This window comes from Strongylocentrotus purpuratus, unplaced genomic scaffold, assembly GCF_000002235.5.
Source record: "Strongylocentrotus purpuratus isolate Spur 01 unplaced genomic scaffold, Spur_5.0 spur5_scaffold_5, whole genome shotgun sequence".
NCBI classification, from domain to species: domain Eukaryota; kingdom Metazoa; phylum Echinodermata; class Echinoidea; order Camarodonta; family Strongylocentrotidae; genus Strongylocentrotus; species Strongylocentrotus purpuratus.
The window spans coordinates 11,017,490-11,033,835 of NW_022145611.1; the positions used below are offsets into that span (position 1 = coordinate 11,017,490).

General features: G+C 36.3%; 1 protein-coding gene across 1 annotated transcript; it reads left to right on the top strand.

The window, feature by feature from the left end:
* The first annotated feature begins 8,396 nt into the window (after positions 1–8,396).
* Positions 8,397–16,062, top strand: LOC115929693 (calmodulin-alpha-like). The gene is made up of 6 exons (XM_030999532.1): positions 8,397–8,570; positions 10,366–10,396; positions 11,671–11,814; positions 13,967–14,090; positions 15,115–15,230; positions 15,590–16,062. The coding sequence occupies exons 1-6, from the start codon at positions 8,568–8,570 to the stop codon at positions 15,622–15,624; spliced, it is 453 nt and encodes a 150-aa protein (XP_030855392.1). The 5' UTR covers positions 8,397–8,567; the 3' UTR covers positions 15,625–16,062.
* The last annotated feature ends 284 nt before the right edge of the window (positions 16,063–16,346 follow it).

A 16,346-nucleotide genomic window follows, 5' to 3' on the forward strand; every position in this document is an offset into this window, starting at 1 on the left:
GTATATAACCTGGTCATCATCCTATTCGTCCCTTTGTTCGTTTTCCTACTTGCCATCCTTGAGTAGTCGACATGATTGTAGCACTCGTTGTTTGCACCTTGGATGTTGCTCTGGTCTTCATCATGGTAGTCACCATCGTCATCTTTTTTTTGTGCTGCAACACAAATGAGTAGACTCTATACAGTGCGTCCCAGAAAAAAACGAAACCGAGAAGTATCGATGTTTTATCATAACTTAATCACAACCATAATTAATGAATGATACATATTTGGAAAGCTTAGAGTCTCCTCTGTCAGTTGATGCTACTCAGATGATGCATATTTCACGCATGAGTGATTAAAAGCGATTTGAAGGAAGGAAACCAAAAAGACATTTGGCAGGCGGTATCTGAATTTCGAAGAAAAATTCACATTTCTAGAAAGTTAAGTTTCTGCCCTTTCATATGACACCTCAATCAGGAAAAATGAGAGAGGAATAACAAAGTTCTGTTTGTTTAAAGTAGCCCTTACATTTTCATAATTTTAACAAACGAATTCGTTTTCACTGGGTGCCTGCCGTAGCAAAAAGCATATTTGACAAAAGACTTAACTCCGTTTCGTTGACAATCAGCCATGCATGAAGACTCTCGTCTACGGCTGATTTTCAACGAAACGGAGTTAAGTCTTTTGTTAATTTCGTTCTTTGATACGGCGGGCAGCCAGTGAAAACGAATTCGTTCAATAAAATTATGGAAATGCAAGCACTACTTTAAACAAATAGAACTTTGTCATTCCTCGCTCATTTTTCCTGATTGAGGTGTTATATGAAAGGGCAGAAACTCAACTTTTTAGAAATGTGAATTTTTCTTCGAAATTCAGATACCGCCCGCCAAATGTCTTTTTGGTTTACTTCCTTCAAATTGCTTTTAATCACTCATGCGTGAAATATGTATCATTCATTAATTATAGTTGTGATTATGTTATGATAGAACATCGATACTTCTCGGTTTCGTTTTTTCTGGGACGCACTGTATAGTATTAATGAAGGCAAGACCAGATACAGAAAGAGGATGACATGATGCTTATCTTGGATAGAGTTATTTGGTTTGATACAGGGGAGGGGTGAATAGAAAGGCACGCCATCAAGGCTGCATATATGACATTCTTCAAGTCAAATATGTGGTTCATTCATTTCAATAATTCAAGTTAATTGTGCCTGGTCGCCATCCCCTGATAGTCATACCTGATCGCCATTTCGTAACAATTTAGATACATTGCCACGTTTTAAATTTCCCTCGCTCGTATTTCTTCTCCTCTTGTAAGTATATATATTTTCTTTTCATATAACCTATGCATTCATGTCAAAGTATAATAATGCAAAATACAATTATCACGTGAGTTGTTGCAGTACAGTATCCGTTTATAAAAAGTCTTCATCACGAGAAATATACTCGTTTTCATTCCGCTTTGATTTAACAGATACTAAACTATATCCTAGATTTCAAACATTTGGATATTCCATCTTAAATCTTCTTTTGTTCTACTAACAATAATCTTATTCTATTTTCACGAGTGTGGAAATTACCTAACTAAAATAAACTTTAATACTGAAAATTATGTACTAGGTTTATGTCGTTATCTAACATGAAAAAACTTGCAGAAAGACGAAGCCTATTCCACTGCTACTCTTATGTCACCCTTGTTGTCACCGTAGTCGTTACCGTGGTCGTCATTGTGTGGCATAGTGGAATCAGTGATCGTCGTTCACTCTCCTTTCTTTTACCTGAACAATGATGAGAACTCTTGCCAGAATTGCAACACATATGAAATATATATTTTTCTTCACAATAATTCGAGTGAATTGTTTTCTTCTTTTTGTTTAAATTCATGCTTTAAAAATATGTCTTTGCATTTCATAATCGAAATAAATTCTTCTCCGTTTTATTACCCACTTATTAACGATTCTTCTTCTCGTGTACGTCTTAAATGTTGTGCATCCCCCTTCATAGTATGTATTAATTTCAGTCGAGTGGTAATTATGATACTTATAATTGTCACGTGCTTTATAACAGTACATCACCCGTTTCAGTATAAACTTGTTTTGTCATGATAAATATACTCTTGTTCATTCTGCCTTGATTTAAAAGATGATACAAATTATAAGTTAACTTTTGAAAACATACCTGATAATACTTACCTACACATGGGGTGAATACTGACCGTAGCTACGTAGTTGACTCATTTCTAGTACTAAAAATTGTACAACACTAAGATATATAATTGTAAAAAGAATAAGATTAAGAACATTTTAACAGTATTGTTGCATTAGCACTGACAGAAAATATACAATCAAATTGTTTATAGGAAGTGAGTTGGCATAATTAAACATGGAAACATTTATGTATTTAATAAACCGAGTTTAAAACTTTGAATATGTTCTTGTTTCATAGTTGCTAAGGGAGTGCATATCAGATTACAGTTTCAGATCTTGATAATGATCGACTTCCTCATTGGTGCCTTTAATATTTCATTCCCTCTTTTAGCCATTTAATGTTATGTATCTTCCTTCTATTACGAACGAATTATCTTAGTCAAATCGAAATTATGCAAAATACAATTGCCGCGTATGATTAATGTAGCCGTAGGTCTGCCTCTCGACACGAGGACTATACTGGTGGTCATCCTTCTTTGATTTAATAGCTGATCAAACCATTAGCAAACTTTTGAATACATATCTGATAATACTTACCTACATAGATAAATTACACTTATATTTTCCGAGAAGGGTTGCATCAGGTCTTACTCACAGAAAAAGAAAAACAAAATACAAAGTAGATACAAGGGAGATGGCATAACTAAACTGAGTCTTAATCATTGAACTTGTTCCGGAGTTGATGAGGGTGTATATATATCAGAGTGGTGGGCCAGATCACATGATCGACTTCCTCCTTGGTGCCGCGAATGTGGGATGTGAAGAAGGTGAACGCACTCGATGGACGATAGCTGAACTTGCCCAGGAATAGGTGCTAAAGAAAACTAGTACAGTGCACGAAGTATGTGATAGATGTCTGCTCTGCCGTCAATGAGTATTACGACATATATCTCTAGAAAGATCTTCTATTTAGTCTCTTCTTCTTTGTCGTATTTTATCATATTTTCATGAATAGACCTAGTTTAATTACTATGCTTCATTGTCTTATTTCTCATCACATCGGTATGTAGTATAGGATACGACTTAAATATTTGAATGTGGGGATATTACCAATACGTAATTAATGCCTTGCTAATTTATATTTCTATGCATTTAATCTCTAAAAGACCATTCATTTTAATACAGTATTATGTAGGAAATTAATTCCATACTGACTGTAGACAGGAGAGAACGTTTTTTTTAATTCCTCATTAATGAACAATGTAAATTTTTGCTACAATAAATTATATCTGCATACAATTAGGTCTAACTAATCATAAAAGCTAGTTAACATGGAAATATTACCATAAAGATTTAAGTATGTCTTACCACAGGTAGTGTCGTAACGTGACAAGACGTAACGAGAGGTAACGAGAGGTAACGAGAGGTGACGAGAGGTGACGAGACTTGATGAGATGTGACGTGGTGTATTCAAATAATAATGAATATTCAAATTTGCCCCTGATGTTTAGAACACAAGTCTTCCTGATATGGAACTCTATATTTGCTGAGATGGGAATAGGGCAAGATCATATCAGACCCTTACTCTACATTATGTAAATTAGTCACATGATCAACTTCCCCATTGGTGCCGTGAACGTGGGATGTGAAGAGGCTGAACGTAGTCTATGGACGATGGCTTTACGACGTCGACAAGATCAAAGAAGTCATGGATTTATGTAGGTAAACCGCAATGAAAACCTGAAAGACAAAAAGAGAGCGAATCCAAACTACTTTGTCGCATCTACGATGTATCAACTATATATCTTGTTACTTTATTAAATGCTTAGTACTAAGCCTGAAGCTTGAATCAAACACAATTCCGATGTTAATAATGTTCATAATTCCATGATACTTGGTATGAAGAAAACAGAGACTGAAAACTTGAGACCCGTCAAAGTTTACAATGTGATAAAAGAAACTAGTGCTATGCATGAAGGAAAGGAGAGATGCGAGTTCTGCACTGAGTGAGATTTAAACAACCCATATTATCTCTAAAAACGTCTTTTTCTTCTCTTCTTCATTGTCGTATTTTCTTATCACATCGGTTTGTAGAATGTTTGCAGTTTAAAATTAAGGGTGTTACAGATAATCCCATATCTACATATATACCTAAACGTATCTTCCTTATATTCTCATGTTAGTCGCAATTTTAATCACATCGGTAGATAAATATACAAAATGTATGCAGATAGATCTAATTCAATTGCCTTGGCAAGATTAAAAAAAAATATTGCAAATAAGACTATATGTCCTCCTCATTATTCGTCGTATTTTCTTATTCTATGTTAATCAAACAATTTTCCGATTCCATTTCTAGTATAGCAAGCCTGCCAGTATACGACAAACATGTATATCTCTAAAATACATCTTTATTTTTTCTTATCTTCATTTTCTTCTCTTTTTCGTTGTCGTATGTGATAGACACGATCTCTGTCCAATAATCATTATTATCAATAATATTATCATCATCTCTACAGTTTACCAAACTAATTAACATAGCAATCACAGCATAAACATAAATCAAATATAACGGTGATAATCTATGTCACGTTGAAATTATTGTCAATACATTAGTCAATGCTATATCGGGCACATTTTAGGCATAGTCGTCAATGACATTGGCTACTTCGAGATAATCATACCCTAGGAATACCAACAACAAAAAGGCACGGCCTCCCATATTCATTTTCAAGTACTATCCAGATTATTTCCCTTTTTTATTTTAGAAATTTTAACACTACGTGACAAAGACGTTTGATGCCGGGCGGGGCAAAATCTCCGAGCCATTTTCGATCCAGCAAGAACAATTCTTTTATGGACTCACATTTGTGAGTGTGTGTGTGTGGGCTCTATGGGGGTCAGAGCAACATACATCGTTTTGATCGCATTTTAAAACATAATAATTATGATTTAATTTATTATAATATTTCTGTTTAGTGCAGTTTGATAGCGACAACACTTTGAAATAATAACTATTGTAAGTGAGCAAAAAGAGACAGAACATATTGGAGCTTTTAATACTTACATTTGAACTAATTTTTCTATACAGGTTCATTCTTTATCATACATACATTTGCAGTTTCTTTGTATATTTGAATATAGTTTCATTCAAATTTGCTTTTAATACATCATTTTACAAAAACAAATTAGCTCTGTTGAGCTTGGTAATTATGTGACCACAATCTCCCAAACTTTATTTTGTAGTTTGGCTTTAAAACGAGGTTGCACTGCCACCCATCGAGAGAAATCCTGAGGAATCCATTACTAATGGGGTATAAAGAGGATTTTATAATTATGATTGGAAAGTCATATTTTTCGGCCTTGTTTTTTTCCAGAAGATTTTGTCTTTTTGGAGGGGGGTGAATTGCCCTCCTTGTCCCTTAAAATAGGTAGTATTATTTTGTAGACAAAGTTTGATACATGCAAGCGACCGACTGGTAGATTTTATTAAGCATTTTCAAACCTCAAAAACGTAATTTTGTATGCGTTTGCGCACCCTAATGGAAAAATAAAACACATAATGGCACTGCTTTTGACCCTGAGAGAATCTTTCAAATTTTGAATATTGAAATTTATCTTATTATTAATTTGTTCTTTTTCATAATTTATCAAATTCCGGGCGCAAAATTAATGAAAGTCTGAGAAATACATTATTATAATTTGCAACTAAACAGCTTCTTTTGTATGACTGAACAAATCAAAACTCCGCGTTATGCATTTTATTCTAAATGGGGGGGGGGGAGGGGGATATTTAGCAAGATCATGTGCTAATGAGGAAAGCAACGATAGTGAGAGTTCCCCAATACACGCTTTTGAGGGATCAAGGCGACCGACCCAAAGGTGGCGATCCATGGGGCAAGAGGGTACATAATCCCCCACATGTTGTCAAGTACCCTAAAAGTGCTTTTTATTTATTTTATTTTTGTTACTTCAGCTATTAAGTGCCCCTTTATATATCTAACAAGTGCCCCTCCCCATCTCATAAGTGCTTCTTTCAATTCTATTAGGCGGGAAGAAAACAATTAGTTAGTTCCAAGGGTAATAACTCAGCTATTAATGAATTATTAGTTGATGTACCACAGGGTAGTTTTCTTGCTCCTGTCCTCTTCTTGTTATTGATCAATGATATAACTGAAGGTAATAATAATGCAGTATGCTCTTTCTATGCTGACGATGTAGTTATCTATGTTACTGGTGAAAATATTCATAATGTTACTATTAATTTACAAAATACAGTGAATGTTTTAAATAGTTGGTATAATAGGAAACGTCTTAAGATAAATATAAGTAAAACCAAAACAATGCTTATTACGACTAAGTCATCAGTATGTCTTAATATTTACATTGACCATGAACTCATTGAGCAAGTCCACTCATGTAAACCTAAAATGAAATGTATTGGGGATCTCCCAATTTCGCGCCCCAGTAAAGTCTTAGTGTACGGAAGAACAGTCCACGAGCTGAGGTAGGCCTCCGTGCTTAAATAAATAAATAAAATGAAATGAAATGAAATGAAATTAAACAATTATGTAAGTCAGTTGCATACAAGATTTATTGCCTTGGAAAATTGGGAAATTCTTAGGCGTGACACTGTTGAATACTATACATAAATCTACTATTCAAGTTACCTCCCCTCTCTCTCCTCTCTTTCATCCCCCGTTTCTTTTGTTTCCCTTTCACTCTTTTTTCTTCTCTTTTCCTTTTCTTTCTTTTCCTTTCTTTCCTCTCCTCCCTCCTTTTCTTTTCTCTCTCTTTCTTTCTTCTCTTTTCTTTCCTTTCTTTTCCTTTCTTTCGTTTCTTTTCCTTTCTTTCTTTTATTTTCCTCTTCTTTTTTCTTTTCTTTCCCTTTCCCTTCTCTTTTTTCCCTCTCCTTTTTTCCCTCCCCCTTTTCTCTTTTTCCCGACGGCAGCGCAATTTTACCGACAATATCCTGACAGGTGGGGGGGGGGCGACGCCCCTGGTTACACTACACATTTTAACAAGTTAAAGTAGTATTTTGACTTGATTTCAGTTTCAGAACAGAGCATAGAAACCGCACTGTCAGAAACTTCTAGATTTGTTTATCTGTTGATTCAATGATAGTATATGTCGAGCTTGAAGTCGATACAGTTAATTTGATGTAGGCCTTTAGCTTTCATCAACTTAGTTGATGTTTGGATATATCAGTGTTCATTTATATGTGCAAAGATTGTACATGTAATTATGATCCTTTTGTGTCTCATTTGTATTCACAGATTGAATAAAATTGCAGCTTGATTTTCAAGCTCTACCTATGCAATTCAAAGCGGCATTCCTGGTTTATTCCTTTTCTTCAGTGATCCAGGCCTATTCATAATAATGTTCGCATGTCAATAATACTGCGACGTTCCTGAAATAAAAAAAAATGAAAGCTCATTGAAATCAATATTCTATTTAAGATGAAATGGTGATTGCCCAATGTTATTGTATAGTTAATTCGCACATTCCACGTTGGCGTTAAATAAATTATGTATCAAAATAATTGTAAAATGATTCAAGATTATACTTGTAGTGATGACGACGACGATGATGATGGTGATGATGATGATGATGATGATGATGATGATGGTGATGGTGATGATGATGACGATGACAATGACAGTGTGATAAAAGTGGAGATAGTGTTAATTATTACGGTGATGAAAAGACAATGATGATTATGGTTCTAAAGATGATGCTTGTGACGATGATAGATGATACAAAGAAGGTGATGGCAAAGACGATGATGCTGGTGCTGATGATGATCAGATGATGATGATGATGATGAAGAGGATGATGATGATGATTATAGTAATACTTACCTCGATGATGATGCTATTAATAACACTAATGAAATGACGATTATGCTGATTACAATGGAGGTTGGAATAATGGTATGAAACCTAATGGTTAAAACGAATACATTTATTGAAATGATTATTAAATAAATATCAAAACGATGCACATTGCGAGATACTATAACAAGATATTTTGTTTACCGTAAGACCTATTTCATACTCAAAGCCCTGTACTAGTCGACGTACAATGTAAAATGTTACGCCTTGTCACAGTTTTGTTGCTACAACGGTAGTTCGCATTACAACTATACAAACAACCCAACATTTTCCTTTAATTATATTCATGGGAAAACCCCGGTTGAGATTTTGGAAGCTGAATAAATAGAGTGAATAGCAATATTTGCATGGATTGAAAGCATGAACGCACATTATTGAGTGAGTCAGCTCGCAATCTGACGCACAGGATCGCTCGTTAATATTGCTCACAAGCCACAAGCTCTCGTCGCCTCTATACCAACAGGAGTCAGACAGCACTGACGCGGCCAAATCAATCATCCTTTTCTGTCTTTCATCGAAACTTACCTCACATTCCATAGAAAAATGGTAAGTCAATTTAAATATTAATAATTTTAATGTGTGCTGTTTGTCATTAAGGACTAAACATTCGCGGTTTTGCATGTTGTGTGAGTGGGATTAATTCAGTAATTTTGAGGCTATATACTTCCTCAAAGATAATCCATTCTATGTTGGAAAGGTATCTGTCCATTTTATTTTCTCTAGACCTCATATACTGACGATATATTAAATAGTGAGTACCTGTTTTGATGTGTGATTATAGATTGCTTGTTAGTGGCTCCGACTATTCACAACAGGGCAAGAAAGGACTCGTTGAAGAAAAAAAAATATGGATTTTATTACCTGGCGCAAGCACATTGGATGGGAGTTACATTGGCATGTGTGGTTTGTGTATTAGACTGAAATAGAAGCAAAAAGATAAAGCGCATAATTATGAATATGAGCAAGCGAACATGTATAATGGGGCCATTATTAGAATTCCTTTGTCATGTATTTTTCCTTTTTTCCCTCTCCTGTTAAAGGCCCGGTCACACAGCCTTTCGCGTCTGTATCGCGGGTAAAATTTCGCGATTTTTTTTTTTGCCCGCGGTTGCCCGTGGTGGAAAATGTGCAAAATTGGCTTACCCGCGGTTTACCCGTGGTATGCCCGCGGAACAGACGCCGGCGACTGTTCCGCGTCCTTATCGCGGGTGAAGCGCGGCGGTACCGCGGCCTACCACGCTTACACGCGGTACACACGCTAATGCACGTGATAACAACGCGGTACAGAAGCGGAACAAACGTGCTATGACCGTGCTCCACCCGCGATTACCCGCTAAAATTTCGCGTCCAATTCCGCGTGTAACCACGTCTTAACCGCGGCCGTAGCACGTCCTAGCACGTTCGTTCCGCGTCTGTACCGCGTCTTTACCGCGTGTGTACCCCGTGTACCACGTGTACCGCCCGCGATTACCCGCGGTCTAAATTTTTGGGCAGCCCAAAACTTTTTCGCGCGGCCAACCGCGTGTGAATTTCTTACCGCGTGTAACGACGGGTAAAGTACGGCTGTATCGCGTCTTTATCGCGACCTCAAAGCGTCCAACAGCGTCTGCTTCACGGGCAGAAATTTTTGGCCGTGATTCGGCCGCGATACGCCCGTGGAGGGCTGTGTGACCGGGCCTTAACGCAAATACTTTGCGAGAATGCAATAACCGATTTGCGACCTTAATGGCCCATTGGCGTTCTGTGTGTACTGTACTGCCGTTTGGAGGCCATTTTACTTTCAGTTTGTTCCATGCGAATCCATCTTTTCTGCAATTTATTTGTCTTATGTGGAAGTATTTAGGGGATCTGAGGCGTTGTGTACTGCACAAACATCCCACAGATTGTACACAGTCTGCCCTCTCTCATCCCCCCTCTCTCTCTCTCTCTTTTCACTCACTCTATCTAGATTCAGAGAGTATGTGTATTTCCCTTTTTGCTCTCTCTTTGTTGTCTGTCTCCATATTTCTCTGTCTCACTGCCTGTCTGTCTCCTCCCCCTCTCTCTCTCTTCTCTCTCTCTCTCTCTCTTTTTCTCTTTCTCTATCTCTCTCCCTCCATCTCTCTCCCTCTCTCTCTCCCTCTCTCTCTCTCTCTCTCTCTTCACCCCTCCTCATACCCATGCGCTTCCATAGTTCACGAATTATCATTAAACTGGAAGCCGGAAAAAAAATGCATTTCATTTTGGTTCCAGCTACCAAGTATAGTCCATGCTAAAATAGGAGAAACAAAATAGGAAAAGAATATTTAGTAATCGATCGTCTATACGCTCATTTTGTTCATTGTTTTTTTTTTTCCCACAGGCAGATCAACTCACTGAAGAACAAATTGCAGGTAAGGTGTTTTAATCTGTTGATAAGACTTGCTCTTGATTTTTTCACACAATTTAATCGATGAAGATGTTATCCATGATTGCCATGGGAACGCGTTGGTAGCATGTACGTTGTCATTGTTCCCTAAAACCGGCCAGTCTGTATTTGCGAGAGAAAGAGAAAGAGAAGAGAAAAAGAAGAAAAGAGGGGAGAGAGAGAGTAAGCATTTCTTTCTCAAATCTGTGTATCATTTGTTATCAAACTATTGGTTTTAATCGTAATATTTCATCATATATTTTTTTCTTTAATTCAATATAAATTCAACCCATGTACCATATTTTCATCATGGTCGTATCCTCACTCCTGCTAAAGATAGGAAGAAAACAGACGTTAGAAAAGTGAAAAAATATTTTTGTTGACTAATTTGATATATGAGCATTGCCTTTAATAAACAGTGATAAACATTACCATATCGTTTTAGATATCGTTCTTTATTAAAAAGAGATTTTTTTTGCTGATATGTAATTTCTCCATTGTCACAACAAATGGCGACACATTTAGAGTATACATCCCCTTTGGGCAGGATTGGTCCAATAGCGATATCCTGCTATTTCGGGTTGTAGTGAAATCGACGTTTGTCCTTACTATTTGGTATACAATGACATTATCGGTGGCACTTAAAGCTTCGGCATATATATTTCGTGAGAGAGATGAAAATTACCAAATGCATGTCCCCACAAATCCTCTGAGTTAAACAAAAATGAAGACTTCTTGAAACGGCGAATACGATATCTCAGATTAGAGAATTTCTAAAAAGATCATCACATTCGATAATGATGTATTTTTGTTTTGTTTTGATATGGAAATCTACATACAGTTGACTAATACATGTATATAGTCAGTATGGAACATTTCTCGATGACTATTCTATTTCCTTGTTTACTTTCATTATATAGTTTATATCGTATATATGTAATATAGCATAGTATCAAAAGTTCTTCCCAAAGACAGGGAACCAGGCTCGACTAGTACTTGTGCCAACTTGTGGTACCCCCTTTAACAATAGAAGTGTACACATAATCTTTTCTTTCATTTGTATATAACATACTTCGTAAAACGATGGTTATCTTATTCATGTGTAATGTTATTTATCTTGTGTTATATTGTTATATTTTATGTAATCATGATTGACTATGTTCTTGTTGTGTTGTTAATAAAAACTCAAACTCAAACTCAAACTCTTATCTTCTTCTGGCACTTATGATCTTCGTTGTTTCATTTTTACCATCTCTGTAGAATTCAAAGAGGCTTTCTCCCTTTTTGACAAGGACGGTAATGGCACCATCACAACCAAGGAGTTAGGTACTGTGATGAGATCACTTGGTCAGAACCCTACTGAGGCTGAGCTTCAAGACATGATCAAGGAAGTGGATGCTGATGGTAAGTTCACAATGGAAAAATAGAGATATATTTTTGTATTCTTTTAAGAAGGCAGTTAAAAATATGTTATTGTCTAAGTATTGATCCTGTCGTGTGTAATTTTACTGTATTCATGTTCGTGTGTACATTGACTGTATATTCAACAATGATGTGTAATCCTCCATGACCTAGCATCGTTGATCCATCCATGAATGAACCTGCATTCAATCAACAGATGTATGAGATTTATTGTATTATTACCAATGCTCCTTCTCTCCCCTTTACTTTTCTTCTCTGCAAGTCACACTCTTTTGTATTTGTATTGTTGTATCTAAGTTGAGGGCTGCGGGCACGTCAAGCTACTTTGCTTATTTCTGTAGCCCTCCTGCATCTAATGTATGTTAATTATGCATTCAATATATTTGTTTAATTTCGTTTATTATCTGTATAAAATTATATACACTTAAAATATTGTATCAAACCGTATTATGTTCATGAAAATGTATGATGAAAAAAGAAAAATGATGCAGAAACCAATACAATAAAATAAAATAAAATCAAATCAAATATAGTCCTTTTACATTACTATATTATATCCTTTATTATTTGATGTGCTCGTCTCCCCCGTCATATCATTCATCACGAATATCAGGGGGGGGGGGGTTCTTCTACCAAAATGTTTTACGGTTTGGAAAAACGTCCGTCTAAAAGACACGTAATATTACTGGCTCGAATGTAGCGGCCATATTCGAGTTCAAACTATAACAACTAAACAACTAATAATTCAACTTCCTAACAGGTAATTAATATGTAGACAAATCCTGACTGCCATTGGGTACTGTACGTTAGTCTCTCCTAGCTTGATAAATTCCATAATCAAGGCGCATGGCAAATCAACCGCCCTAAAGTATTCTCTTCCCGATTTGACCTCGGAGCAGGATAAAAATGGGATATTTTTTTCTTTCACCATTAGCAGGTGTATTATTAAAACAAAATAATCAAACTCACATACATTTTTGTTCAACATCACCACTATAATACATTACACGTACACTTCTATCAATTCAGGTAAATTATACATTTTACGTTTTCGTTATTTTAATAGAGCTGCGTTGATGTCCAAACGTCTCTTAGCTTTTTTCAAGAAAAATATACCACAATTTTTTCCCTTCATCTTTCCTCTTTTCGTTTCTCAAAATTATCATTTCAAATAAGCTCCAAAAGACAATTGTAACAATATCATCAATTTTTTTTCTTGCAAATAGGTTTTAACTAAATACCAATATTAAAATCAATATCTACATTATAGACATGTGTTATCATTTCCATCAATTTATCAAAGAAGGGAATGTTCATTTCACGTTAAAAAAAAACATGACAAAATTCTTCTATACAGTTTCACGTTTCATTATACACCGTCGGTCATATAGTTGGAATATTTTTTTTTTACCCCAATTTATGGAATTATTTTGACAATGATTTATTCCTAATAGATCTAGATTTTATTGAATAATAATTTGCCAGTGTTTGTTTTGCGTGACTGCTAAAGCATGTGTATGCTACTATGCTTATCAACTAGGGGACCTACGCCCTTAAGTCATAAATGACAGTAATGAGGATTAATGCCCCACAAAAGGGCACTAATATGGCACATCGACACGGTTTTGATCATGGGGCCTCACAGTTACGAGGCCATTGCTTTGCCACTGAACCATGACTGTACGCAGCGATGGCTAGGGTAGGGGGCAGTTCCCACAAATAAAAAAGAAAAAAAGAAAATGCAATTCCCCCGGTCCCCAACATAAAAAAATCCTCTGTACGGCCATGCATTATGGCTCAAGGCATGGGCACACAGAAGATTTTGAGATTGAGTCGATTGTCTTAAAATTAAATTGTTTCAATTTATTTTTCCTTTAAATTCATTAACTCCTAATCGTTGTGTGTTTGACATGATCTTATTAACAAAATTTCCATTCAATGCATTGACAAGCCTAAACTCCGTTGTCAAACCATCCCCTCCCGGAGTTTAATTTTTAGGCATCTTAAATGCCACTTTTCGAGATTCGGTACTAGTTAAAAAAAAACTTCGCACAAATCTCTAGAATAAAAATGAGATATGTTGTATGAAAATATGGAATAAGTGAGTGATTTTATTTTGTTTTCGATCGGCTAGGGAACGGAATCATCGATTTTCCCGAATTCTTGACGAAGGTTAGGAAGATGAAGGAAACACAAAGCGAAGTAGAAATGAGAGAAGCTTTCAGAGTCTTCGACATGGATGGCAACGGTTTCATCAGGTAACATATTTATCTTTTGGAGGGGAGATGGGATCAGGGATGCTTCCAGAGCCTTCAATGAAAATAAAAACGAAAAAAAAAACGAAGAAAAAAAACCAACAAACAAAAATGATATCCTGTGACGTAGAGAGTGTGGACGAAGTGTGTAGATAAAGATGGAATGAGTGAGTTAAATTCACTCTGTGGCCACTCATACACAGTGTGATTCCGTGATGTGGTCACAGTCAATTACACCATTTTGGAGCAGTGCATAAGACAGTGTAATTTTCACTCATTGAGTCAAATCTGAGAAAGTGTATAAAATCTCTCGAATATAATGAACATAATATGATTGCACACGAAGCGTCATGGGCTGGGTCTCATGAAACCGTCATAAGCACAAGTTCAGCGACCTCCCGTTGAAATTTGTGTATTAAGTTTAACAGGCGTTTCAATGGGATGTCGCTGAACTTGTACTAATAGGGACTTTTAGATTCGCACGAAGACAATAGGTCTATGCTACGATCGACGTCCTTTTAAAGCACTGCCTTGAATGGAAGTACCACGTATCAGTCCACACAAATCTAAAAGTCCCTAATGACGGTTTCGTGAGACGCAGCCATGGTGTAGACGTACTACTGCGTTAGCGTCTTGTGCAGTCTTGACACACCGAGAAATGGTGATATCGTACAAAAAGGGAGATTAAAAACGAAAACATGCCTTCTCAGACTTGATTAGCGTAGGTTAGAACGTAATCAGAATGATGCCTCGTATGCAGAGCCTAACACTGTCAGTTTCACTTGATCTTCGGATGATTTACTTTAACGATCGCGACTCATGATATCATTTCTTTCTCAGAACGTACACACTTAAGGCACATTATTAAAGCAGAACACAATAACAATTTTTTACAAGTTTATTAAAGCAACACTTGTTGATTCAAGGTCTTTTGGAGAAGGAGAGTGGCATTGCACGATGGAATGTTGAAATGGCTTCACTCAGATTTGTCAGTGCTCTTTTCTTTTCCCCCATTTTACCGCCACAGTTTTGCTGAGTTGCGTCGCGTGATGACGCATCTTGGAGAAAAGATAACAGACGATGAGGTCCATGAAATGATCAGGGAAGCAGATATTGATGGTGATGGTCAAGTCAACTATGAAGGTGAGTGTTATCATAAATAACTTCGACATAAATGGATATCTTGTAGTCTCAACACTTCCCATGTTTGATGAGCACAAGTAATTGCAAAATGTAAATAACATGTCGTCTGCAACAAGTATAACTGTGTTACGACACAATCTACACACAGAAGGGAGTCGACGTGGGGCAACAAAACAAGAAGGTTTGTTGTTTAATGGTTTTTGATAATAGGATCATTCTATTCGTTATGATTCATAATGATGTTGCTGATGTTCATTGTATTTCAAGAAATGCCAGAAACAATTTCCCTATAAACACGACTAATTTAACATCGCAATATGACCATTGTCACGTGCTTGTTTTACTTCTTAATCATCCAGAATTCAAGACTATGAGTATGATGAACAGGAGATGAAGTACCCGATGATGGAGGCGAAGAAGAGGAAAATTCCCCCTTCACTACAACATCTAGAATGACCGTGCAGAAAATATTACGCATCCGTTGGAAAATTACAACTCGGACAACTTTACCACCCGGATGGGTTACTCCCGTAGGACAAATACCCATTTGAACAAAACTTAGTGTTACCCAGACGATGGTTTCCGAAGGATAACTTCCAATCAGAACACTCCGGACAATTCCTCCTGTAGCATGTGTAGAACAACAACCCAGTTGAATAACTATCACCCCGACAAGTGATCCTAGGACAGCTCCTCATTTTGGAGTTGTCCTACCCAGACAATTATTTGCCTATCAAGGACAACTACCCGTATATTTTACTGTTGCCCATAAAGTTGGAATATATTTGTTACCTCTTTTCATGTAATGATTGTGATAATGTTTTTTTCCTTGATAGATGAAAAGATATAAACGTTACTTGTCAAGAATTAACAATATTATCTCAATCATTACATGAAAAGAGGTGAGAAAAAAATACCCCAACTTCGAGGGCAAAATTGTATGATAAGAATTGTCGCTTAGAAAGATTACTTCCCTTTAAAAAAGAAATTTAAATAAATATTTTTTATCATCAAAATCATTGCTACAGCATAACTTCAAACTGATTTGTTCATATTTGATCATAATCACTGTGAATTATTCAAGCCATTTATTTCTCCAGATTAGGATGTGGAGTC

Bases quoted from the DNA above. Each gene is read 5' to 3' on its own strand.
- LOC115929693 (XM_030999532.1), top strand. The intron at 10,397-11,670 runs GTAAGGTGTTTT...CCATCTCTGTAG, and splicing joins CACTGAAGAACAAATTGCAG to AATTCAAAGAGGCTTTCTCC. The intron at 11,815-13,966 runs GTAAGTTCACAA...TCGATCGGCTAG, and splicing joins CAAGGAAGTGGATGCTGATG to GGAACGGAATCATCGATTTT.